At 40.6% G+C, this 25,856-nt stretch overlaps 1 protein-coding gene across 2 annotated transcripts in view; it reads left to right on the forward strand.

The window, feature by feature from the left end:
* Positions 1 to 15,464: 15,464 nt before the first annotated feature.
* Positions 15,465 to 25,856, forward strand: part of LOC124160744 (T-box transcription factor T-A) — a 79,532-nt gene continuing 69,140 nt past the window's right edge. Inside the window, exon 1 of one of the 2 annotated variants that reach the window (XM_046536745.1) lies at positions 15,465 to 16,792. In XM_046536745.1, the coding sequence (XP_046392701.1) occupies positions 16,587 to 16,792 (206 nt within the window). In that variant the 5' untranslated portion in view covers positions 15,465 to 16,586. The remainder of the gene's footprint in view (positions 16,793 to 25,856) is intronic. The other variant, XM_046536744.1, reaches the window with a different exon arrangement.

Raw genomic sequence — 25,856 nt, forward strand, 5'->3', positions numbered from 1 at the left:
TGTAAACAAACGAGGGGAAAACAGGTTTTTTAGGGCCATAGATTGCGGTTTGGATAATAATTTTTGGAAAGTTTGCGTGAGGGACAAAGGTCTTTAAAAAGAAGAAATTGCATCCACAAAAAAATAGCCTCATTTCGCTAAAGTGAAGGCGATTTCGCCGTGGTAAATCAAAACCACGATCGTGGAAGAAATGGTGAGCCTTTGTTATTAATATCGTGTATAACAGACTTCCGAGGGTCCTTTGTCTCCTGATCCAAGTTTTCCCGCAGCTCATGTTAGTAAGGAATCAAGGTTATAGAACCATGAAATATTTGAATTTGAATACATTTGCATAAACATATGAAAAAATCTGTGTTCTCAGGGCTGCTGGTCATACCATTAAGGAATCGTTGAGTGAGAGATAAAATAAATAGCTTAACTCACCGACAAAATTATCTGATACAAAATCTTGGTGATAGCTTAATAACATACTTAATTATCTTTCGTAGGGTAGATAATTTATTAATAGCTATTAGGTTTTTTCCCCTCATGGAAACAAAAGTTGGTGAAATTAGTGATAAATGGAAATTATAAATAAGCCATGAATATTCCTTGAAATTTTTGGCTTGATGGAGATTCATCTCAAGGAACGACGAGTATGATTCCTATATTTTCCCAGATCGCTCGTCGGTTAGTTTAGTTAGGCTAGTGTAATTTTCATGTGAAGTAGCACTATGTTTAAGATTTACTTATTTAGCCTTGAAACGCATCAATGGATTTGCAATAAGTATGAAAATACCAGTAATAACATACTCAGTTGCACTCTGAAAACTGTTATTTTCATGCTTATCGTAAATCCATTGATGCTTTTCAAGGCTCAATAAGTAAACCTTAAACATAGTGCTACTTCACATGAAAATTATACTTACTTCAAAGGATGATACCTTCCCACTCTAATGAGTGCAAAGGAAGGTAAAAGTAGATTTGACCAAATTTGAACCTTGGCATCAGCACTTCCTCTTAATGTCTACCTTTCATGTAGAACCGTTTGGTAATTTGTATTTGAATTCCCGTAGCTAACGTTGGCTCCGCCTCCGCCGAATATGCCAGTTGTAAGTTAACCTTAAGTTTTATTTTTCTGTATAAATGGGGTAAGAAAGTTGGCTGAAGCTTTATCTTTGTGCATATTCGGAAGTTATTACAATGACTTTGGCTATACTATGGAGGAACCGCTTAGCAATGGCGGCCATAGGAGTAAGGGACTCCCAGAACTGAAATGTTACTCTTTGCCCATCCAAAGAGCTCAAAGACCACACCTGTGTGTTACACATACATGTGCACATATTCTATGAAACCGTGACTTTTGATTAAAAATATTTTAGTCATTAAAAATGAAAAATCAATTATAAATAAATAGCAGGATGAGTCCAAGCAACATGTAAGTATATTTATTATAGGAAATGCACAGTTTTACGCTCTTGTAATAATTTTAGCCTCTTGTTACGATTGAGCCACCCTTGGAGTCACTATGATCTATGTAGCTTTCTGAGATGGAATCATTTTCGTGTTACGTTTATTCGTGTTTTTCCCCTATTTTATATGACGCATTTTCCTAGATGCTAGTGGAGGTAAAGAGGACACAGAAGGTGTGGATGCAGCTTGGAATAATGGGCCGTTATACCGAACTTAGGTACGATATTCGACGCGGGAGTAGTGCAAGGATAGGATAGTTAGGAGAGCTTATTACTATTTTGTAATGCTGTTTTCCATATAAAACCTCTTCAACCGCTAGGTAACTTATTTATATCTCTTAGATTTTTTGTAAAATCGATTTCCTTTCACTGACCTGCTCATTCGTGCTGGTAACAATCAAGTATCTCGTGCTCTGCGTTAGTGGTATTATTCCGAAGCGTGAGCTATTTCCTACCCTCACCCTATTTACCCCTTCCTATTGCCACCGCTGCGCGAGGGAGAGCGTCAACCCCGCACTCGCTAAATGGCCGCTCGCCTGCCGGTTCGCTCCAGAATGTGTCACCGACCCAAAGAAGAACAAAGTGGGCTCACATTTCTAGAGCTGGCCACGATAAGCTGCCCACGACCCCCTCACCACTCGAAACGTCCCTTCCAGGGGTTTCCACCTCATACCCCGTTTACACTACGATCGTATCGACGTTGATCCGTACGCGCGTTACCTCAAAACGTCGTGTAAACGCGTTGAGTTACCATTGTAGGCCTTAGTACCTAACATTGCCGAACTTACGATGGTTAGCGCTAGTGCGCCGAGAAAAAAGAGTTAAGAAATGAAGATCGATGCATATACAATTCTTTCGCGCCATTGCCATCTTGATATGATAATTGATGTTTCATAAATAACTCTAATATATCAAAGATATATGGCAACGATTGAAGACATTATTGAGCAGGTAATGGAAGGACGTAAGGGGAAAGTTTTTTTCTGATATTCTATACTACACCAGTTTTATGTATTATTTCTTTATTTACAGGTTAACCCATGGCCATGTATCCTTGTATTATACTTCACAGATGATGGAAAATAACAAACATAAACAAAATATTAACCAATTAATATCGTTGTATACAGGATTTCACTGACGCCATCATGATCATTTTCTAGTATTTCGCAAGCATCGCGAGGCATTGAAAATGAAAATATTCCTAAAGGTACCCTTTGATGTTGTTTTTGTGATAAAGTTTTGGGATTTGTATCTGCGACCATTTATTCAATTTTAATTAGGCCACTCTAACATTTTAATCGACGTTTTTCCCTTACACTGGCAGTCAATGCTGAGATTGGTTGGCTGCAGATTTAGTGATTGGCACTCCACCTTCCTCACGTCTCTCCGCCTTCCTTATCACATTCTCTCTGATCCTGCATCCGACGTCCCATATTATTTCAATAAATACTTTCTCTGGGCTATTCCGTTAACATATCCATTTAGGGTTGCCATTAGAAACCATCATATGTCATTGCATTCCCTATTATTTTGACCCATCTGTCAACGAATGATTTTCATAATTTATCCTCACCGTCATTAAAAAAATATTCTTTCATTTGATATTGTTTCTGTCCACTTAATATTTTCATGCGTCTTAAACTCCATAGGTCGAATCAGTGTAGCCTGATAGTATCCCCTTGCCCTGAGTCGATGTTTCGCAGACCATGTAATGCCACACTCCATATTTATGCTTTGAGAAACCTTTCCCTCTTGTCATTCAATTCAAAGACGTCATCTTAGGCATTTTCAATTTGCCATATTGCTTTGTTTTATTTATTATTTGGTGAAAACTTTTCGTTTTCTCCTTTTTGATATTTATCTCTTAGTACCATGTATTTTTCTTGTCATATCTATACATGTTATCTAAATTTTTCTGTCTACCTTTTCAAACGCGTATTCATAGCTTTTAGCGGAATTAATGCGAAAAGTTTGCCTAATTTCCTTTTTTTTTTGACTCTACAGTTTCGGTTATGACGTTTTTAACGTTTAGATTTTTGTATACGCTGCGTAAATTATCCTCTTTGATTTATTTGATGTCCTGATGTTTTGTGTTTGACCATGTTTTTATTTTCCGTCTGAATCAGATATCGCAGCGAAAGGTAAATTCATTGGGCGGTATTTTGACCTTTTTCGTGACTGTGCACCTGTTCCGCCGTGACTCTGTGGTTCAAAACAGCTAGCAATATTAAAATAAACGGAAATTTACGAAGCTTTCTTATCATCATCGGACATCCTAAGACTGGTCTGAAGCAGATCTCAATATCACCTTGCTATCAGATAATATACGTATTAATTCTTACGTATGTACTCTATTTTATATCCGTCGTCACCTGGTTTGTTCATCAATTACGAATATTTATTTAGCTGTTCTTCCCGTCTTTTTGTCTTTAGATGATTTTCTGTTTTTTTTCCAATCTACCATATAACCGTTGTCCTCGTCCTTTTTCTGCTATATGTTCCTATCCCTTTCTTTCCTTACCTGTGAATTTATTTGTATGTTTATGCATAAGGTGTCGTGTGAATGAATGAAGTAGTGAATCGGCCATATTAGCTTATTTCACTTGGCCTCAGCGTACCCCGAAACGCATGTTCCTGTCCCTTTCATGCTATCGTGTGAGTGCGTATCTTTCCTTTCATTCTTTTGTCCTTGTCCATTTCTTCTGTTGGTGAGTGGTGAGCTGCCCCAGTGCCATCTATTGGTTACTATCGTGGGTCAAGGCAAAGGAGTTTTCTGTGTATAAACCCCCGCCGGAATCATGGTAAATCTAATTGTAACCGTTATGGTAGCGCAAATTGGTAGAGCACCCGGCCGGCAACCGGGAGGTTCTCGGTTTGAATTCCAGTCTGGCCGCATTTTTACCCTATGATTTGCTCGCTTTTTTCCATCTACAAATGCATCGTTGTCCTCGTCTTTTTTCTTATGAGTATAACCAACTGGAAAATTGCACGTAGGTGCCTTTGCTCCAGGTTTTCCAACAACTGAAAATTCGCGATCGCAAACTCCCTGAAGGAAATATACCGCTGTCGGAATAGAACCCGCGATGTTTCTGAAGTGAAGACCTCACTTCGCCGCCACCGAAGCCGGCATAGTTGTTATTTTATTATGTAAAAGTTTATATTCAGTAAAATTTTCAGATTTCATAAAATATATACTATGATATCAATTTTTAAAAAGTCTTCAATTATGAATGTCAATCGATAACTTAGAATTAAATGTAATAGTTTTTCAGCCCCTCAAGAAGTAGACTGCAGTGGCATTTTCGTCTAACGTCTTCAGTGAAGTTTAGCATTCAGAACCAATGATTTCAGATACTCGATAAATGCCTTATCTTCCACCATATCGTTCATCTACCTGATCTACTTGACTTTCTCTTCGACATTTTATATCATCACTTCAAGTTTTTTTTAACATTCAACTTTGTAAGCAGCAGGAGTTATGAAAGCCCGGACTCCCTCCGAAAGAAGGGAACTTTGTTTTTTTCCCTGATTTTTTTAATTTTACATTTAATTCGAGGATAAAATATCGGAGGGAGGAGGGGAAGTTCTCCATTGAGTTGAAGAGAAAAATCCAGAGTTAATGTTAACATGCTTTTAATGTAAAACTTCGGTATGGACCACGGATTCACGTTTCGTCAATTGTACGATTTTTTTAATGAACTTCAACTGCCGTCAACCAATAGAAGGCCCGTTCTGGCGCTTAAAACCCTTCCCCAGCAATGCTTAGGACTGCAGTGGCCAACCAAAATGATCGTGCGGGCCACTTTGGAAATACGTCATAAATCTGCAGACCGCATATAAGATCATATATTATTGTCACTTTTTTTGATACAATTATGCACAAACAATGAATATTTAATGCAGCATACGTCACTACTTGTGGTGTTTGTGGTGTGCATGTGGGAGTTGTGCCATAATGGGCACTTTCTCAATTCCTCTGAGACTCAACCCCTCTGAGACTCGACCCCTCTGAGACTTGACCCCTCTGAGACTTGACCCCTCTGAGACTTGACCCCTCAGTCTCGCGAAGCTCCAGAGTACGTCGTGCCTGGCTGATCCACGCGGGCCGCTGATCCTCGCGTTCTGTGAACTGCTCACAATTTATAGTGAATTCACCAACGGTGTCGACCTCTTTACGGCATGTGTGAACTTCAATTACCCTCCGCCACCGTTTACCCAATTGTAAGGTGAATCGTCAGCCTGAAACCTGTTTCCCCTCCTCTGCCTACACCTCCCCTCTCACGCCTGCTTCGAGCGCCGCCGCGATCTTGCAAGCCGCCTGACTCGCTCTCTCTGCTACTAACCTCAGACAAGGAAGGAACTCGCTTTCGTGCCCGGCTTCTTCCCAACGGCAAGAGTACATTATCCTCAGGCAATTTAGTATTTTATGTATTGTGCTCCTAAAGCTTACTTCGGTCATTAAATGTATTATTACTGTTGGAAATCAACCATATTGTTTGTTAATTTTTTACTCCTAACCACCTATATTCTCGTCAATTCATTCTCGCGACGTGTGTGCGTTGCAGAGTCCAAATGCATGCTGCATGCTGGTGATTGATCACCCCCTGCCAAACACCCTAGAGGTGGCTCGCAGGGTATTATGTAGATGTAGATGTACTACTTCTGCCATTTTAAAGTTAATATATTTTATAGAAGTTTAAAGAAATGTTAAAGGTGGTTATGGTTGACCACGCGTGGCGCCATGCAAAAATTTAAGCGTTTCCCGCGCGGTACCGAAAGCCATAGTATCTCCTTCTACTGTATCCCCCTTCAAATTTTTACCTACCCCGTATGCACTCCCCAAAAGGTTTTAATTTATACGGTCCCGCTCTCTGTAACAGTAATCGAGCAAGGATCGGACAGCTTCAGTAAAATTTCCCCCATCGCCGGACTTTAACCCGGGGCCCTCGGGTTGGGAAGCCAGCATTAGCCCACACAAGTCCGGTTCCCCACCAACCTGCTACTTTTTCCTGCTGTTTTACCCTCTACTCCTTTATACCCCTTCATGCGCATTTCTCGAAGTCTTTCCTTCCCGGCAAGTACTGTCTCTTGTGACCACTGCATTATTCCGTTTCTTACATCCATCACTTACAATAAAACGGACTAGAGAATGGGACCACTACTTCTACTACAAAAGTATTTTTCACGAGACACTAGACAGATTTGCTTTCGGCGCCCTACCTTGCTGGCACGAGTAGTTGTAACGAGTTTTTTTTTACAATTTTTAGTGGTTCCCGCTGTTTTCTCCCTGAATTTCTCGTAAAAGTTAAGGAGTAAATATTTTGTACTTTCTGTCTATACAAGTACTTTCAAATTGTGCCAGCATTTATCTATGAGCTGAGTGAGTGTTTCTAATGCATGCTGATATAGGATTTTGAAAAATTAAATCTCTACCAAGAATATATTTGAGTTAATATATTAAGTTTTTCAGCCTATTTTATTTTGGAGACACCAACTTCAATAATTCTACCGCTTGTTAAGGCCGCACTAGCTGTTCTCTCAGTTGATTCTAGTATAGAAGGCAATTTATCTCTATCTTTCGCCCAATCTTAAATTAATGAGAGCTAAGGTGAGATAAACGGATGGAACGGGACTAATTACCTCAATCAAAAAACGTTGCTCGGATCAGACAGAGCAGACCCATTGACGGCGGCAAAGTATTTCACTACCCGACCCGTCAAGGCGACGACGCGACGCTGATGAGAATCTCGACTCCCTAATCGCGATTTGAGATAGCGGGGAAAGTGGTCTCCGCGATGCCCTAGTGTATTTAGTAGAGGGGGTAAGTAAGGCACTGTGGGCGTATGGAGTGTGTAACCACTGAGGGGATGAGGGAACATCGATAGTGCACTGGGGGAGAGGATGGGACATTCCTGATTGTCATGAAAGCATGAACTGAAAGTAGAGATTATCAGTGTCACGGATGCAATTGACGGCATTATTGAAGTAGCTTTTGTATAGCGAGATAATCACTCTAGATCAATTCATTTTATTGTAAGTTCTTTCGCTTGCGATGTATATTTTAAGTAAATTCAAGTAAAAATCCGTAATTTCCGTTGACTGCAATGATGACAATGCTAATAAAATCAACAATGCGGCTAAAAATTTATTGGAATATCGTTGAAAAAGGTTGATAGGTCGTGTTTCATGATATGAAATCCATGATAAGAAAATAAACCTAAGTGCCTCGTGGAAATAATTCATGAATTTATGACAAATTATGTCTTAAAGAAAAACTCAATGACAAAAGAGGGTAGTGGACGTGGATCTGATGCGCGATAAATTATTAATAGTGCCCATCCATTAAAATTCGCTTCCATCCCGGTTAACTAGAGGTGTATGGGGTAAAAAGCAGCTCAAGGAATTTATTAAGAAGATGAGCGGTAAAAGTTTTATTGTGATGAAGATACATTAATAGGAGGGAGGGATTATAATGTGAGTGTGTATGAGATAGAAATCACGAAAAAACTTGGAGAGGAGGTACATCTACGCGTTACCCCGCGAGCCACCTCTAGGTATGGTGAGTATTTTTCCCCAACAATCCCTCAGCTACATTGCAGCGGATTGATTTGGAGATGCGCACCAATATGGAATCGATACGTCACATTTGTTAGCATTGACTCAAATGATTGCCTGGTCATATAAGAAGAATGCAGCCACAAGATCTTCCTTCACAGAGTAGCACATTTTGAGTAATGCCAGTACATTAGACGTAAAATGCGGAATTTTTGTAATTAAGTTTCAGGCCCTATCTCACTACCCAGTGATCGACCACATTCTCTCTTAATTAATAGCTTTCATCATATTTCCACTTGTGCGGGCACCCTTTCATCACTGCGAAAGGATAGGTAAGACTTGATGAAAAGAATTGGAAAGACCTTATGAGAGAATTTTATGGCAAGAGCAAAAATAGGCAAGCGAATAGTCTGATCTGGTATGTAGCGCTTAGCGGTACAGAAACGTGGAAAGAGGTCGAGGAATTTCCTCAGGCACTCGACATGTGTGTAGGAGAATGGAGAAAGTGAAGTGGACGGAGAGGATATGGAGCGACTAAGTGCTGGATATGGTGGATGAGGAGAGGCAGCTTTTAAATGGGATACTGAAGATACAGAAGGTTTGGATGGAGCCTAAGCCGTCGATAAAATGGCCTTGGCTCCATCTGTGGTCTTGGGTGGAACGTTACTCAGTGAGAAAGGGATTAATAATGACTCTTTGTTTCTTCCACAAGCTTATAAATTTTTGTTATAATATTTTTTGAAAATGGAGTAATAGCCGAAACCGGTAATAAAATAGAAAAAAATATGAACTTGTGGAAGAAACGAAGTGTCTTTCATTATTAATATGGAGCTCTTACCCCACGTACGTGCTTCAAGTTTCAAGAAAGAGATATTAAAATATGTGTAAGATTGATAATGCTTGGTAAATGAGGGAGGGGTTGGAAGTGAATCGGATTTATTGAGAGAATGAAAGGATTTTGGCCTTATTGCGAATCTAAGAGGGTAGCTCTGTTTGGACGGTGTGATAGGCCAGGGTAATTTACAAAATGCTTCATTTAAACCTATCTTCACCGCTATAAAACTGCAATGTTGTAATGCCTCCATGGGCGTACCCAGCTAGGGGCAGGGAGGGCAGCTGCCCCCCCTTCCCAGAAGCAAAAATCGCAAAAGCCTTTAAGCAAAATCAACACTGAATTGAAACGAAAGTATTCGACAAATTTTCTTTAAAGCAACGAAAAATGATATGTATTTGTATAAGATATGTAACTAAAATAAAACAATTTTTTCAAGGAAATAATCTCATGAATCCCATGCCTTGCCCCCTCCCCCTAGACCATGGCTTGCCCCCCCCCCTAGTTGCCCCCCCCTGAGTACGCCCTTGGAACAAATTTCAAGTGACGAGCGCCGCACCATTATTTTTTCCAAATATGTACCTACTATATATTTTTATATTATATATTTATTATATATTACTTAGTATTTATTTATTATTATTATAAAATATTTTTATATTTTTTTTTTCAAAGAAATAATCTCATGAACTAATAAAGCGCTGTTATAATTTTCTTAAGAATGTTGGTTTCATTCATCTTTTCCATGCTAAAATGTCACCATTTGGCTTCCCCCCCCCCAAGACCATGGCATGCCCCCCCGAGACCATGTCTTGCCCCCCTTTAGTTATGATCCTGGGTACGCCCTTGCATGCTTCTACGATCATCCTATCACAATGTCCACGAAAAGACCCTTTGAGCTCACACAGAGCCTCCGTAAGCAGAAAATGGAGGAATGGAAGCTCCTTTGGAGGTGACGCGAGCCGTTGGAAGGGCAACCCGTGGACGGTTGGGGCAGGGCGCGGCCGAAGAAGAAGCGATCATATGCGAAACCAGGCAGCGCTCTCATCATTCACTCGCGTCTTTAAATAAACCCCATCCACCACACCACATTGCAACGCAAACATCTTTAACCTCACTCGCTAACCAATCGCCTCGGCCAAGAATTTCATATTTCTGCATCTTCTCCGCTATAGCGCCTCGGGCCGTGACGCGATACCTGCGGTGGGATGAGGGTGGCTTGCACTCGTAGCGACGGCGGCGTCTAATGGGAAACGCAAAGGGTTCTCTCAACGCGCGCATCGGCAGTCAAACATTCCCTCGTTCGCTCCGTGCGCTATTTGATCGCCTCGGCCGCGGGCGTGGTCGACGTCACCCAAGTATGCGTACAAGTGTACACAGATACACAAACTCGTCTCGTTCCGAGAAGTTAGATGCGAAGGTGGCGGGGGTGGTGAATCCCAATACTTGTCGACCACAGTAACAGCAGCTTCGCTGGTATTTAGTGATGAGCGCAAGAGCGTACCCTAGATCAAAACTAGGTAAGCCATGGTCGTTCAAGCTGTAATATTTTACATTTTAGCATGGAAAAGGTGACTGAAACCCACATTTTAAGACAATTATAACAGCGTAAGGTTCACTATTATTTAATTATGGGCACGACCCCGGTTTCGTAACTTGGTTACATCGTCAGGTGTAGACGAATGTAGCAGAAATAAAACTTTGTAAGGTTCACTATTATTTAATTATGGGCACGACGATTAATAACTTTAGTCTTTACTTTGTGAAACCTCTCCATATTGGAAATAAAGAAATAAAACTTTGTAAGGTTCACTATTATTTAATATTATGGGCACGACCCGGGTTTCGTAACTTGGTTACATCGTCAGGTCCACACCTGACGGATGTAACCGGTCATTTTCACGAAATTTTACAATACACTATTGTAATTTTTACTTCACAATCCCAAAATTAAGTTAAGGTTACTCAATCAAGTGTCAACATGAGTCGATAATTAGGGGATGGAAAATGTGTATAAAATTCTAGAAAAGTTCAGTCCAAGGAAAGAAGTGTATGTCATTTTCACGAAATTTTGAAAATATACTCTGGTAGATTTTACCTCACGTTCCTAAAATTAAGTTACCCCAATCAAGTTTTAACTTAAGGCGATTATTAGGGGATCTTTGATCGATGTACATAATTCTTGATAAAATTAGAACGAGGAACGGAAAGTATGTCAATTCCACGAAAATTGCTCCTGCTGCAATGTCTCCTTTAGATGCTGATAGTTCACAAATCATTCAATAGTCAATGTTGATTTTATTTTAGCGTGAACTATTTTCTTTAAATTATAAAAATTATACTCATATTACAAAAAATTCGTCAAATGATACATTAAAAAGGTGAAACCACGTATAATAAAGATTTCCTAAAGTTTTTGAATATATACCTACCTTTAGTTGTTTTTGTTGCCTAATTGTTTTCCTAACCTACTGCAAAATCAGCAAAATAACCTCGGCATTTTTAGCATAGCATCCAGAAAATCGGTTGGCCCTCAAAGGGTTAAGTTACACGAGGAAAAGGTCACATGTACTTTGCCATGGGCCGAGGGATCTGGACTTTGGCACAGGACCCTGCTGTCATGGCAATTACTGTGGCCTTTAATGCATATGACAACAACTTGTGTGATAAAAATGTATAAAATTCGCAATAAAATCAAGTATTTTGAGCCGTTGGGCTCATTCTCCGCGGTCCATTAGACTTTTGTCTCACGCAAATTATTTTGAGGCGAGCAAAAGAAAGAAGTCTCTTTGGGATTAAATTCTATTATTTTGACCTCGAGATAAAAAGGTTTTTTTTTAATGCCTTGAACTTACATTAGAATTTTTGTTTTATCGAATTGAATCAATTCTTTTTAAATTCAATATGAATGACAAAATTGACCATTTATCCTTGCGTTCGTTCATTTTTTTCAAGGTAAGAGCACCAAAATTACCAATTTTTCCTACGGGATATTAAACTGAACGTATGATAGGAATATGCTGAGGGGAATGACACCACAAAATCGAAATAAAGAAAATAAAACAAATGCTGTATTCTGAGACATTTAACGACCCGTAATATGTGCGCGAAATTATAAGGACCTTTATTGCCTCTTAACGATGCTGCAGCCAAAAATCATCATTTGATTGGCACGTATTAGCCGGCGGCTCTGTTTTCAGCCTGGTTCGCTTTCCATCCAAAATTGCCTCACCAATCAGATATGGAAGACCCGTTCGCTCTCCTGTCAGCTGTGCTGCGGAGTTCGTTCTTCGATTGCCCACTGCCCCCATTGGTCAAGAGATTTGGTCGGCTATCCGGTAGACATTTGGTCCGTTTTGCTCCCAGTTCATCGAAAGAGATTCATTCACGCGTAGAAGTGATAAGAATTAAGGGGGTGGGAAGCTATGGGGTACAAGTGATTTTATTTATAAACAAAGTTAGCTGTAGACATTCATAAAAGAAATATACAAAAACTTGGTGGCCAAGGATTACGAGTGGGTCTCTGTTCTGTGATGACATCGAGTGAAAAATCAAATGAACTTCTAAATATCCATGTCAACCCGTTTTTTTAACTTATCTAATTTTTAAAGCACTGCTGGAACAAGTGACTTTGTACGCAGCCACGCGCACGGGTGCAAACTTAAATTCATCAACGGATGAAGTTCGCAATGAAAAAATTTCATTGCGAACTTCATCACCTCATTACTTGACGCGCCGCAGGCGCGATGCAGCTGTACCGATGAACCATATTCACCCAGTTCACAATAGATTAATTATTTTGCGCCAATGAATGTGTTGTGTGTGTAGTGTCGGGTTTGTGTGAACGGACACATCCATGCCCTGGATAGGGACCACCTACCCAGGCAGGATTCGAACCCGCGACCTACGGTTTGGCAGGCGAGTACTTTACCCCGCCGCCACTGAGGCCGGCGAGGAAGGAAGTGCTCACGGGTCCTCAACCGGGTCGATAACTCAATGGTCTCCAACGTTCCAGCTCCTGACTCGGGCACCATCTTCAGGAAAATCGCTGTGTCCCTTGATTACGGGTCTTGAGTCTGGAGCCGAAGGATTGAAGAGCATTTAGTTTTTGACTCGACTAGGAATTTGAGAGCAGCCCCCGAAATTTTCATTTAATTATGAGCCTGATAGTCAACCGTTACGTTTAAAAGCTGTTCCTTAAAGAAAAGGGAAAAGCTCCAAAATTACCTGATAACTTTTGGGGGATATTTAACTGGACATATAAGAGGAGTATGACGGTGGATCGAGGGCGACTGTTGGCCATCAAAAGAATGAAATATTAAAACTTTCCGTTAACACGTCAAATTTGTTCTTCTCGTTATCATTTCTACCGTATTATGGCGCTGATTTAACGTAAACTGCCTGAAAAAATCCACTCAGAATTATATCTATACGTTCAACAATTAGCTAAATTTGGAAATCATCTGATTAGGAGGGTTTCATTATCTCTCTATATATTCCATCGCCCATTTACTAATTGTTGATCAAAATAACTCTAATTTACCATCGAATCTTTCATCGAACTTTCTGAACTAAAGGGCTCAGAAGTCAATATTTTCCGGATTGTTCAAACAACAGGTAGGTAAAGAATGAACCATGAAAACATGGTTAATTTTACTTATCAAACGTAAATTATATTTGATAGTATAATACAAAATCGCAGACCAGCCCAGTTCTTTCTCTTTTCCTTGTTATCATAGTACCTACTAAAATACCCTGAAAGCCGCCTCAAAGTTGTATTTTTACATTTTTTCTCAACACTTCGTTACTACTTTCCTATGAGCGGTGACCTCACATCAATAATTGGCTTTCAGTATCCATATGCTGCTACACGTTATCCTCATATGAAATCTGTATACATTTTTACATGCCTAATCTTCCTTAATTTATCCAATGACGATATTATTTGTGCCCAAAATTTGCTGGAGGCGACTTTAATTGTAAGTTTGTGCCGCGTGGATTCCAATTTATCGACTTTGCAGTTGATTTCCATGGATTTACGGTATAAGTATTATGCTCACGATTTAATAATCCGCGTTATGGTAGACTTTCCTATCATCTATCGTTTCCTGCCCTGCCATTGAAGTTACTTCTTGGTTCCTATGTAGCTATGTTGAACTGGAAGATTTCCATTCATTCCTGTTATTGTCTCAGAGCTAGAAATGCGACACCCAAAATATAAATACCATGCCCATACCACTTGTAACTATCCCTAAAATTTGGAAGCGAAACAAAGTAGGAGGTATGCAAGCGATAGGCGATTCTGCATAGATATCAAAAGTTCACCTTCATAGTATTCTACATCCAAGCAGTGGCGCAGCGAGGGGGGGTTTTGGGGGATGAACCCACCCCCCAGAGCTTAGAGAATTTTTTAAATTTAATACATTTCACTTGATTGGATTAATATTACTTAAAGAATAGTGTAAATATTAATAAAATATCCTTCAGAAGGCCGTAAAACTCACCATTTTGAACCATTTTTCAAAAACTTTTTCTAGGGGAGGGCCCCCGCACCATCCACTTACCCTGGCGGGTATTCTACACCCTCAGATAGCCCTGTGTTTTGCGCCTATAACCTCCCCTAGCCTTAATTCCTAAGTGCGCCCCTGCATCCAGGGGCCCAGAGGCGGCCTTTATTTTAGAAAGGGGTGGAATACATTACTTTCCGTCGCGCCGTGGTGGTATGTAATGCTGCTTCCCAGCGATAACGCTTCTAAGGCCTGATTTGGGTGGACAAATGGCCGTTAGATAATCATTGACGAGGTTAAAATTTTGTTTGTTTAGCTGTTGAAATAGAAACATCGATTGGAGAGACACCTTAAGGATAAATATTTTCATTTTTCCAGAAATTTCGGGCGGGCGTCGGTCCTCCCCCCGTAACCTGACCCTGAATGGACCGTTCATGTGGACTGCAGTGGCGCAGCGAGGGGGGGGGGAGTTTGGGGGATAAACCCCCCTCAGAGCTCAGAGAAATTTTTAAATTTAATCTGTTTTACTTAATTGCATTAATATTACTTGTAGAATAGTGTAAGGATTAATAAAATATCCCTCTGAAGGCAGTAGAACTCACCATTTATCTTAATTTTTTTGGAGAAGGGCCCCTGCACCTCCCGCTTACCCTGGCGGGTATGCAATACCTCTGGGCCCCCCAGAATTAGTTGCGCCTGGAATCCCCCCTAGTCTTAATTCCTAGCTGCGCCCCTGGTCGACTGATCGTCTATATTCTTTCCCTTGCGTGCAGCCAATGATCGATATTGCGATAGAATCGCTGCCCGCATTCGTTGGATTATGGGCCCACGAGAGTTTGAAATCAGTCGTCTTGACCACCGCCTAGATAGCATCCGGCATCGTTGGGGAGCATATCAGCCTTCTTGAGCTGACATTCAAATAGGCCACGCCCACTTTTCCCTCTTTCCCCGCCCCTTTTCGTCTTCCTGCCCCCCTCCCGGATCTCTCCTCCTCACAATCATTGGCCACGCCCACTTGGTGGAGCCTCGGCCGCACCGCTGGTATCTCCCGATCGTTGGGACGGTCTTAGTGCGTGAATAGGCGTGGCTTACAAGCAATGGGGCGTCACATTCTTTTTCCGGCCAGTGGAAGGCTTTGAAGATGCCGAACGGTAACGGCCTCCGAGCCAATTGCTGGCGAAAGGCGGGTCATGTTGGTCAGGAGGTGGGCGCACAGGTGAGCTGCACTGACCGTATCCCATGCCCCCCCCTTTCGGAAGGGGGTAAGGATATTATGCTGCGAGGGGGAGGGGCCTATGACTACCTCCAGCACCTTCCATCCCAAGGGGTCTCGCAGTTGTACTAGGTTGTTCGACAAGTACGGCTGTACGTGTGCATGACATCCGTGGACTTATTTCTTCTCGTGTCCTTCGCGTGGACGGAGGCGTCCGTAGTATTCATCCCAGAAGAACATAGTGTGTGAGCGAATCCTGACAGGACAAATGACACTGCATATCTACTAGACGACCCATCCGAAGCTGGAGCAGAAATTGCCTTTTCACGTATGGATTTGGATTTGGACCGGGTTTTTACTTGTTTAGTTTCTGTTGACTGGAACTCATCGGGAACTATCAGAATACATCTGCGAGGAATGGCTGGACCTTAAGGCAATTTAGGTACTCCTCCAAGTGGTTTTCTTTCGACTGCGGAGTTAGTTTCGAGGCGGACTTCCTTGTATTCCATCGCATAGTGCATATCATCCGCTGCTGGCTTCTTTGTGGTGGTCTCCTTGGCAAATTGCACCGTTTTGTGCACCTTTTCCATTGTTGAAGCTATGTATCGACGAATTTAAGGATTTAGTGTGCGATCGTAAGTAAAAGGACGTATTGCGCTGGGAAAGGCCCCATTAAAGTGTGGATTCCCATTAACTTCGCACTTTAATCTGTTAATCCTGGAGCAGGGCTGCAACGTGACTGTGTTTGACGCAACCCAGTGGTGGACTATCAAATGCACCCTCGTCAATGAGAGGACGTACATTGCTAAATAGATACTTTTCTGGTTGAAACCAACCTACCTAGCCTGTGGAGTGGGCTAGGAGATACGCGATTCCTTCCGTTCTGCCGGCAAGAGTTGAGCGGTTGGGCGCGGTGAGCGTTACCGGGCAACGCTTGGTCCGTCGGCCGGCGAAGGAACAGGAGGGACATCGCGGCCGCCACCATAGTGCGCAAGTGGTCGTTGTTTTCCTCGGCGGCGTCCGGGATGGCTCAGTCGCACATTCTGTCGGCGGTGGAGACGGAGCTGGGCGTCGGTGCCGGGGGCTTGAGGGGCGGCGGAGCGGGCCCCAAGGGGACTTCGGTCGCCGATGAAATCTCCGAGAGAGACCTGGAGGTGTCCTTAGACGACCGCGAGCTGTGGACCAAGTTCCAGACGCTCACCAATGAGATGATCGTCACCAAGAATGGGAGGTGAGTTCACGGACAATATCCATTTCTGCGTCGATAATTATTTTCAAATATATTGGGGGTTGCATTGGTCTGTGGACGGACATATCTGTTTTCAATATTATTTATATAATAATAATATATTTATATTGCCCTTTCGTGATATCCAAGGGGCTGGAAGACAAGCCTAATATTTGTGGGAGAGGGTGCCTTTCGGCTTGACCTATAAAGGCCGCTATACACGGTGAATGATCATGCTGAATGATCACGTGATCATTCACAGGATCATGCGAGCAAAATATAACATGTTCTAAAGGCCGTTTTACACGGTACACGGAAGGCACAATCAAAATTGCGTCATGTAAAGTGGTATATTGCTAGAACACATGCGAGAATGCGTGGATGCGAGACGGCAAAATAGCCCCTGTTCTAATTTCGTTCATGCATTCGCGTAATTCCACGCTATTTTAGAAATTAATGCAGCATCTAACCTACGCAATTCCGTGCCCCGTGTAAAACGGCCTTAATTTTCATTGAATGATCATGCGCATGAAGGTTTTCGCGAATTATTCCGTCGCACACGGTGAATGATCATGCGAATGAAATCATTCGCCTTAACAAAGGTGCCTTCTAATTAGGCTGAGCAACATGATACTGAAGGCTACTCCAGTCGAGAAAATCCATACTGATCGAGGTATCTTTTATATCTCGGATCTCCAATGGCGTCGAAAGGTTTTCGAATGAGCGACAGCTTGCATCAGTTTTTGTTATTGGCGTATGAGTAAGTGTTCGGGTAGGTAAATGTATCTAATATATAGCAATTTTATCTCTAATCTCTTAGCCGAATTCATGCATTAAATGGCAATTTAGGCTAAAGAATGAACGACCACATTTTGGGGTAGTTGAGAGGCGGTATTTTTCGTTATTATACTTCGTCATTTCTCTTTCAGAGCTATTATTTTCCGAAGCAAACGAGATATTTTTCCTACCCATGAATATTTCCCATATGCTTTTTATTTGGCCTCCCTGAATCCTTGGTTTTACGTTATTAATAAATAACTGGTTCTAGATTTTATGCAGCTAATAAGCTAATATGAATCGTGAAATACTTATTCTTTTCTTCATGCAAATGACTAGAATTATCTTAAGAATAAAAAACAATGGTAACATATTTCGAACATGTTGTTTGAGGATGCATTTTGGGCGTCAATGAAATTTTACCGTCAGTTTAAGCTGCGGTAAGGGTATCCGTTTGCAGTGGTGGCTTCAGGTAAATTAATGATCCAGCTGAAGCGTAGATATTTTTCACAGGAGAGGATAAAACTCTCTTTGCTTATTTACAGTATTGCTTTTACTCGTGTTCAGATGAAAGAAACATCTATGACCCGAAGGCTGTATCATTGTTTTTATGTAGTTATCTTGTGCAAAGATCTTTTCTTGAATTTGAGCTAGGAAGAAGTAATTTGCGCATCATATATAAATATATATGGTCAAATTCCGCTGAAAATAATTACGAAATATTTAGCCCCTTTTATTCGCCTGAATTAGAAACTAGTTTCACCGGCGGGCATCTGTTCAAGTAGTCTACCGCATACGGTAGGTTTATATGAAACATTTAGGGGATTAACGCGCCCTGTCTTTCCTCCCAATTCGATTTGCTCTCTTCAGTGTACAATTAGACCTACTCTTTATCATTCTGTCTACAAATTCTATTCTCTTTCTTCCCCTCCCTCGCTTGTCAAATATTCTTCCATCTATCACTGTTTTTTACCCTCCTTCCTCCCCAGGTTATTCGCTCCACCCAAAGCTTCTTTGTCTTCCATATCTAATCTATAAGTAGTAGCGTCCTCTCCTCACCCGTCGTCGTTTCTCTTCCTCTCCGTCCATTTCACCTTCTCCATTTACCCTTACACACATCTCGGACACCTCCGACCTTTTCTCGAAATTATTCCAAAGTCCCCACTGGTCGGAATGGGTTTCAAATTTTACATCGCTGAAATAGGCTTTGTGGGCGGTAACCTATCCGATGAATGGCCGCAGTACATGTTTCTTTAATTTCAATTGGGAAAGAATTCTTCTGGGATGCACTGTGTCGACATAACATGCAGTGGCGCAGCGAGGGAGGGGTTTTGGGGGATAAAACCCTCCCCCAGAGCTTAGAGTAATAAAAAAAATCCATTTCACTCAATTTGATTAATAGAATAGTGTAAGGATCAATAAAATATGCCTCAGAAAGCCGTAAAACTCACCATTTTGTGCCATGTATCTGAAGATTTTTCTAGGGGAGGGCCCCTACACCTCCCGCTTAACCTTACGGGTATTCCACACCTTCAGACCCCCCCGTGTTAGTCTTGACTAAACCCCACTAGCCTTGATTCGTGGCTGCGCCCTTGATAACATGCATCAAATTCGGAGCTAGTGGCGGTGTTTCAGTGCGTAGAACAGCTCCAACACCGAAATAGCGATGTGATGATATGCAGAAGTAATAGAAACAGCAACTTCTTACATTGAATATAGAATACGGCTAACGTATATTGACTTCAGTTTCTTCAATGGCTTGCTGACGTAATCGAAATTAGTTTTCTTCCTCAGTTTAAAGTATTTGGTGATTGGCCGAAGTTTTATTTTTTCATGGCTTTTGGGCAATAGGACACGCCAAGTTTCACTTTTCTCAAAATGGCATTTATTTTCTAGGTGTAATTTACATTTGGTATGCATGTAAAAAAGTACTGACTGAATAACCTATTTGAAAAAAGAGTAAAAAATGGATATTCAATGAATATAACTTATTAAGCCCAAGTTTTTGCAAGTAAAGTGGATTATATGTTTCAATTTTCGCGGAAATACTTTTATATTAGAACCTGCTGAAGGGACATGATTGTCGCCTTTGCAATCTTTTTGAATTTGCTTGCTGGGAGATGTCACTTCTAAAATTTCCGGTTTCTGATCTCCCGCATTTCTCTCCAATCACAACCCCTGCCTCAAAAACAAAATTATTGAGCCGTCCTCCTCATCTTTCACCATACATTATTATCCCTCACTGCGTCATAATTTCTACCGATTTTCACTTTTCTCTCCGTCGAAGTCTTCCCTAATGGCACAAATAGTTGTCGGTCCCCTCGTCCAAATTCCATACCATCCTATCATTGGCAAATCCAAGATAAGGACAGGGACGAGGGGTAGGGGTAACTTTCCAGCAGTAGTTCAAGTTTTATGAATTCCAAGGCGTTTAAGTACACTTTAAGGTTGTCTCATTCCTAATTTTCCAAAAAAAAAAATAGTTTTTAAAACAAACATTCATGTAAATTTTTAGTAATTTTACCTCACGACATGTTTCTATAATGCTCAATGTTTTTATTTCTCATTATAAAAAGGTCCAAAGCAGAAATGTTTTAATCAGCTTTCGCTAGTTTACAGAGGCCTACTTGGGGTTTTGGCTCTCCTGGCTTTTGGGTTGGACCCTCCTTCCCTGAATATACTTTCGACAACTGAAAAAAATTGCTATTTATCTATTGTAACTAGGATACCCCAAGGGGAGGGGTCTGTAGCCTCCCTACTCCCTCTCTGGATCCAACACTGCATCCAATGGCCGCAACCAAAATCTAGTCAGCCAGAAGATGCAGTCCATTGTGATGACTTCGACGGCCAAGTAATTAGAGTTTGTAATAGGGTTGTTTCCTATTATTTTTTATTGCCTAAATCAAAAGCTTATTACTCCTGGAATACGTATATCACGCTTTTAGATTTTTAAATGACGATATATGTATATTTTTCGCGATTAAATGAAAAGTGAAAATTTTTAAGCGCGCGAAAACGCGACGGCTAAGTATGAATGCCGGGAAATCTCCGTGTAACGTCGTTCTACTTCCCGCTGCCGCAAGTGAGGTGACCTTGGGACGAGGCTTCGAGCGCTGATACGACGCAGGATGCTAGCAGGTAGCCGAGTACCCTGCTAGCTGGTAGCGCTTGGCTCAAATAAGATTATTATTCCCCCATCAAACGAAGGAAACTTTCCGAACTTAGGTATTTTTAATGTGTGATTATTAAGAGATGTTTCCCTGAGCTCTGTGCCTCATGCATGTATTGGTAATCTCAGATGATGTAAAACTCCTATCTACTCGTATAGAAACTAGGTCCCTGTGACGTCACGGGGAGTGGCATCGCATGGGCGACAATCTAGCCTTTTTCAAATGCGGTTAAAATTTACCATTGCCGTTCGTCTAAACTGGGATTTCAAAAACCAAATAATTTGTATATTATGAATACACTAATTGTGGGTAGCGAATCGCAATCAATGCCTTTCGTTTTTTTTAATGAAGGAAACTACCCTATTGGAGGGGAAAGCTTCACTTACTTGCTGGCGCAGGACGAACGGTGCCCCAGACAGAAAGCCACAATATTGCAATTTACCGAATGGATGAGCCTTTTAATTTAAACGGTTCATGTGCTGGCGAAAGGCGCTGTGTAGACTTTCCCCGCTCCCTTCTACCCTTTATGGGTATTGTCTTAATTGATGCCATTAAAATGTAATTCCTTTAGAAGTGACTGCGGCGGGATTGTTATCGAATCCGGTTTTTTGTTGAAAAACGTCAAGGACTCTAATAAATACGCAGTAATTGACCAGAGGACAGGTTTTATGAAGGGAAGTGCACAGCAAACATTGGGCATTGACAATTAAATGCCTTCCGGCTTCAAATTTCGCAAGGTACGAGACGGAAGCCTAAGAGCGTCTGAAAAGGAATTCGATACCATGTTTCCGTGAACATTTTGTTTCGTTTATGTAGTGTTTACTTGGAGAGATAATGGAGTAGGAAGAAGTTCGTCGTGGCATTATGCGGATAAATTCTGTACTTGTTGAAATGTCTACACAGCGTTGATCATTAGAAGTAAACTGCCAAAATCAAACAGGAAATCAAAAAGAAAAATCAATAGAAATTACTAGTTTGGCATTTTTCAAATACCTTAAATAGCAAAAAAATAGTAAAAAATAAATTCTTTAATCTGTAATTCTATATATGCATCCAAATGTTTAATGCTCAATGTTAAAATTGTTAGAATTAAGTTTCCTCTTTCACACAAGCAGCCTTTTACACCGCCAAAGCAAAAACATGCGCCAAAAAATTTCACTGTATTTGTAATTTTGTATTATTAATATTATTGACAAATATTGAGAATATTTGTCAATGACATTAATGATGGCGCATTACAGAACAGTGAGTCCATTGAAAATTATTAGCAATACCGTAATAATACCTACAAACTTGCCTACATTTAATAGATAAAGGTATTCCACCGGATAATGCTGGTTTACATGGTACGTTTAGGTAGGTTGAGGCCTTTCTCCTTGCATTCATCGATCTTCATCACTAAATTCTTGACATTGCTTATACCCTTTCCATCTAGCCACGAATTTTCCTTCCCCTCGAACAAGATTTTCAGCGTGTCTTCCCGTAAGTTTGGGGTCCCTCGTCAGTACATAAATAGCTCACAGCAGTGCGATAGATATTTATTTTTTATTTTATTCATCTCAATTGCCACCGATAACAGCACAATGAGGCCTTTGCATCGGGAGGTTTAACAATCAACAACAGACGATCACACACACTCGTGTCCTGGAAGGGGCAACCTAAAATTCGCTAATTCTTGATTTACTTTGGGGCATTCCATTATAAGTTTTCCTGGATATCAGACAATTACTTATACGACTTATTTTTTATCAGAGCGCGAACCAGGTTTCAATGAATTATCATAATCTTCAGGCGCTAATTATGATTTGTTTATCTTATTGTTACCTAGTTTAAAATTCATCGAGTAACTAGGTAACAATAAGATAAACAAAGTATAATTAGCGCTTGAAGATGATGGTAATTCTTTGAAACCCGGGTCGCACTCAGATAAAAAATAAGTGGTATAAGTAATTGTCTGATATCCAGGAAAACATTTATGGGCAACCTATCCAGGCGGGACTCGAACCCGCGACCCTCGGTAACTAACTGGGTTTCAAAATGTCCACTCCTTTTCCAAGCCATTTATTTCAAGGTACGGTGTTCGGTTCGTTGTAAGTTTTTACCGGCAAGTAGGATTCAACTCGCTACTGGTTTATATCACGGTATAAAATGATGCATGACACGTGCACATGCGTAATGTGTGAGCTCACACCAAGCATACATCGTATGATGCAACGCGAGACTTCAATATAAATTCAATTGTAAAGAAAATTAAATATTCACAAAACATCACTGCTTAAAATACGTTTATTCATGCGGGATAAGCATAAAAAAATGAATGACGCGAAGAAAAAGAAGAAAAAAAAGAACGAAAATAATTTATTGGGAAGTGAAAAACATGCATTCTGCGTCCTATGTATTGCATTGATTAATTAGGTGCATCAATTTCGCAACTATTAGCATCCCTTCATTGTCGGAGATATTTACAGAATTGTATAGCCAGTTATTTATTTTTCTGGCTAATTTCTTTCTCTTTCTCATGAGTTACTCTATCATATTCTGTCACGAATTTGTAAGTCCAGCGTAATGTTATCTCTTTGCCTATAATCAATTTGCAGCTGGCAAATTTTTTATAGACCCTGAATAAAATGAGTATGCCCATAGTCGCTATACAGCCCAAGAATCCTCGCAACCTCTCGGGTGGTACAGCAGAGGGTCTTCAAAGTGTTCATGAAAACCGAGATGATCTCTGGAGGCGAAAATCGTACCTAGTCATTGCTTTTTCCGATGGACTGGCTCATCGATTATACGTGCAAACAAAGTCCTCATCTTGGAATCCCAAGCAACGTCATTAACATGTGACCTCTCTCGGCTCTGCTTGCGTGATCTCTTCCGCTATCTTCAGGCTCACCAAGTGCTGATGGGAAAAGACATTCACTAGTGTTATAGAGGCTCCATTATGCCTCATCTTCGGAGCTTGTTGCTGAAAAAACTATTAAACTAAACTAGACTATTCTAGTGAAAATGTGTGTATACAACCATCGCAGGATTGCTCAGTGTTTTTACTATTAGCTTTATCCTAAACATGTGCATGCAGATTTGTATATCATTTTGAAATTTACATTTCCCATAGTTAACTTAAATGTATTTTATTTTTTATTTACACTTTAATAAGATTTTTTTATGAACATCTCACACTCAATTCGATTTGAGTTAATTTTTGTCTCTTTTAAGAGCAAAATATTAAAATATGCACCTTTGCTGTTTTATGTGCTTTTTTTTAAACTGCTATGAGAAATTCTCAACTGACTCACTTCTCAACTGAAGTTTTTTGTCAATTTTGAAAACCAACAGAACTTTTTGATATTCTAATTGCCTGCAGTGCTTTACGAAATTAAAAAAAGCCTTTTACCCAAAGATTGCATCCTAAAAGCATGATGCTGGAGGTGGTTCACCAAAGCCGTGCGTGCTTGCATTTTTACGGCAGCCATAAGCTTACGATGCCATTTATTCCAACAATGAGTCCCACCTTAATTTGTCGCAACCCATACCCTAGCGGAGGCAAGTGATAATCTGGTCACGCACAGGGGTAGATGCCTACTTTTCGAAAGGCAGTTTTTCTTCTTCCTTGATTCTTGGGTGGTGCTATTCGTGACCACAAACGTCAACCACAGTTGAAGTTGGAGGTAAAGCGTTGTCCCTATCCTTAACTAATGAAATAAAAGTTCAGTCTTTGTTCAATCGTACCGGGCGAAATTTGGTGGAGCAGAATTTTTAACAATCATTACAACGACACGCGGTTAGTTTCCGTATAAAATCGTGGATAGCAAAATACTTCCACGTTTTACTAATTTTTGAGGCTTGCATGTTACCTTCGACATTTATTTCGTTTATGAGAGGTGCCTACGCTGATATACATCTGTCTAATGTCTGGAACTGATTTTGGAGGCCTAAATTTTTACGGACGCGATTATTCTTTTTTCAGCCCAGGGAAAGTTGAAACACACACAATTTTATTCTGTTATTATGCTGAGTTTGAATGGTGGAGTGGTAGACATTGGGAAAATATTGCCTCTAAAGCAATTCAATTCAGCGTAATGATTTCAAATGCTATCATATGAATCACTTCCAGGAAACGAGTGGGCTTCGAAGAGGTAAATTAGGGGTGCGAACGAATTTCGTGGCAGCAGCGCTTTCTTTGACTACGATCTCTTTTTCCCTGTAGTTAATTGACTGTAGTCGAAGGCTGGTCCATATTTAGATTAAAATCAAGTTAGATCATCAGATGAAAAGAAATACTTAGTTTAAGTTATTCATTATCAGTGCTTTATGAAAACTGCCTGGAATGGCACATCAAGTTATCTCATAAGTGATGTGATCCAAATTTCCCTTTGTCTGCACTTGGCAACATAAATAATAGATGGTATGCACAGTATACAAATACAGACTCCAAATTGGATTCTGTACAAAATTTTTCTTGTGAACAAAAAATACCAACTAAGATTTAACTTTGAAATTTAGGAACACATTTTAATAGATTAAGTATCTGATCTTGATAGTGAAAAAAGATGTTAACCGTGTTTCAGCAAAGCATCAACATTGGTGGCCTTATACGTGAAAATAACTTATTTGAATGTAGTATAGCTGTAGTACGAGTTAAATTTTCCATGAATATTGAGAGGATTGATTGCGTATCTTTAACACGTAAATGTCTGTTATAAATTTTAAAATGCGCTGTAATCTGTCCTTAGCATTATTAAACACATGTATCCAACAAATCTGCTAGTGCATTTAATCTGCATTGATTGATATTTATTCAGACCGAAGTGTTTCGTGCGGGATATTCTCATTGGGTAACGGTAATTTCGGAGTGAATCGTTGCCGCGTTTCACAGAGTCATTTCTGCCTTCAGAGCCGCATGCTTCTGGTTGCGGGGTGAGTCGACAACTCCGCTAGCATTATATACACTGCGGTAGGCAGGAATGGCAAGTGAAACGATACGAAAGTCAGAACCAATAAAATTTCAATATCTTCGTTTCCCTGGAGCGAAGTGTAGAAACGAAAAAGAATTAAACCCGGGGAGCTAAACTCAGGGTCGAAACGATATCGGAGTCAAAACCACTTCGGGCCGAAACTAAACT

This window comes from Ischnura elegans, chromosome 6 (assembly GCF_921293095.1).
Source record: "Ischnura elegans chromosome 6, ioIscEleg1.1, whole genome shotgun sequence".
Lineage (NCBI taxonomy): Eukaryota > Metazoa > Arthropoda > Insecta > Odonata > Coenagrionidae > Ischnura > Ischnura elegans.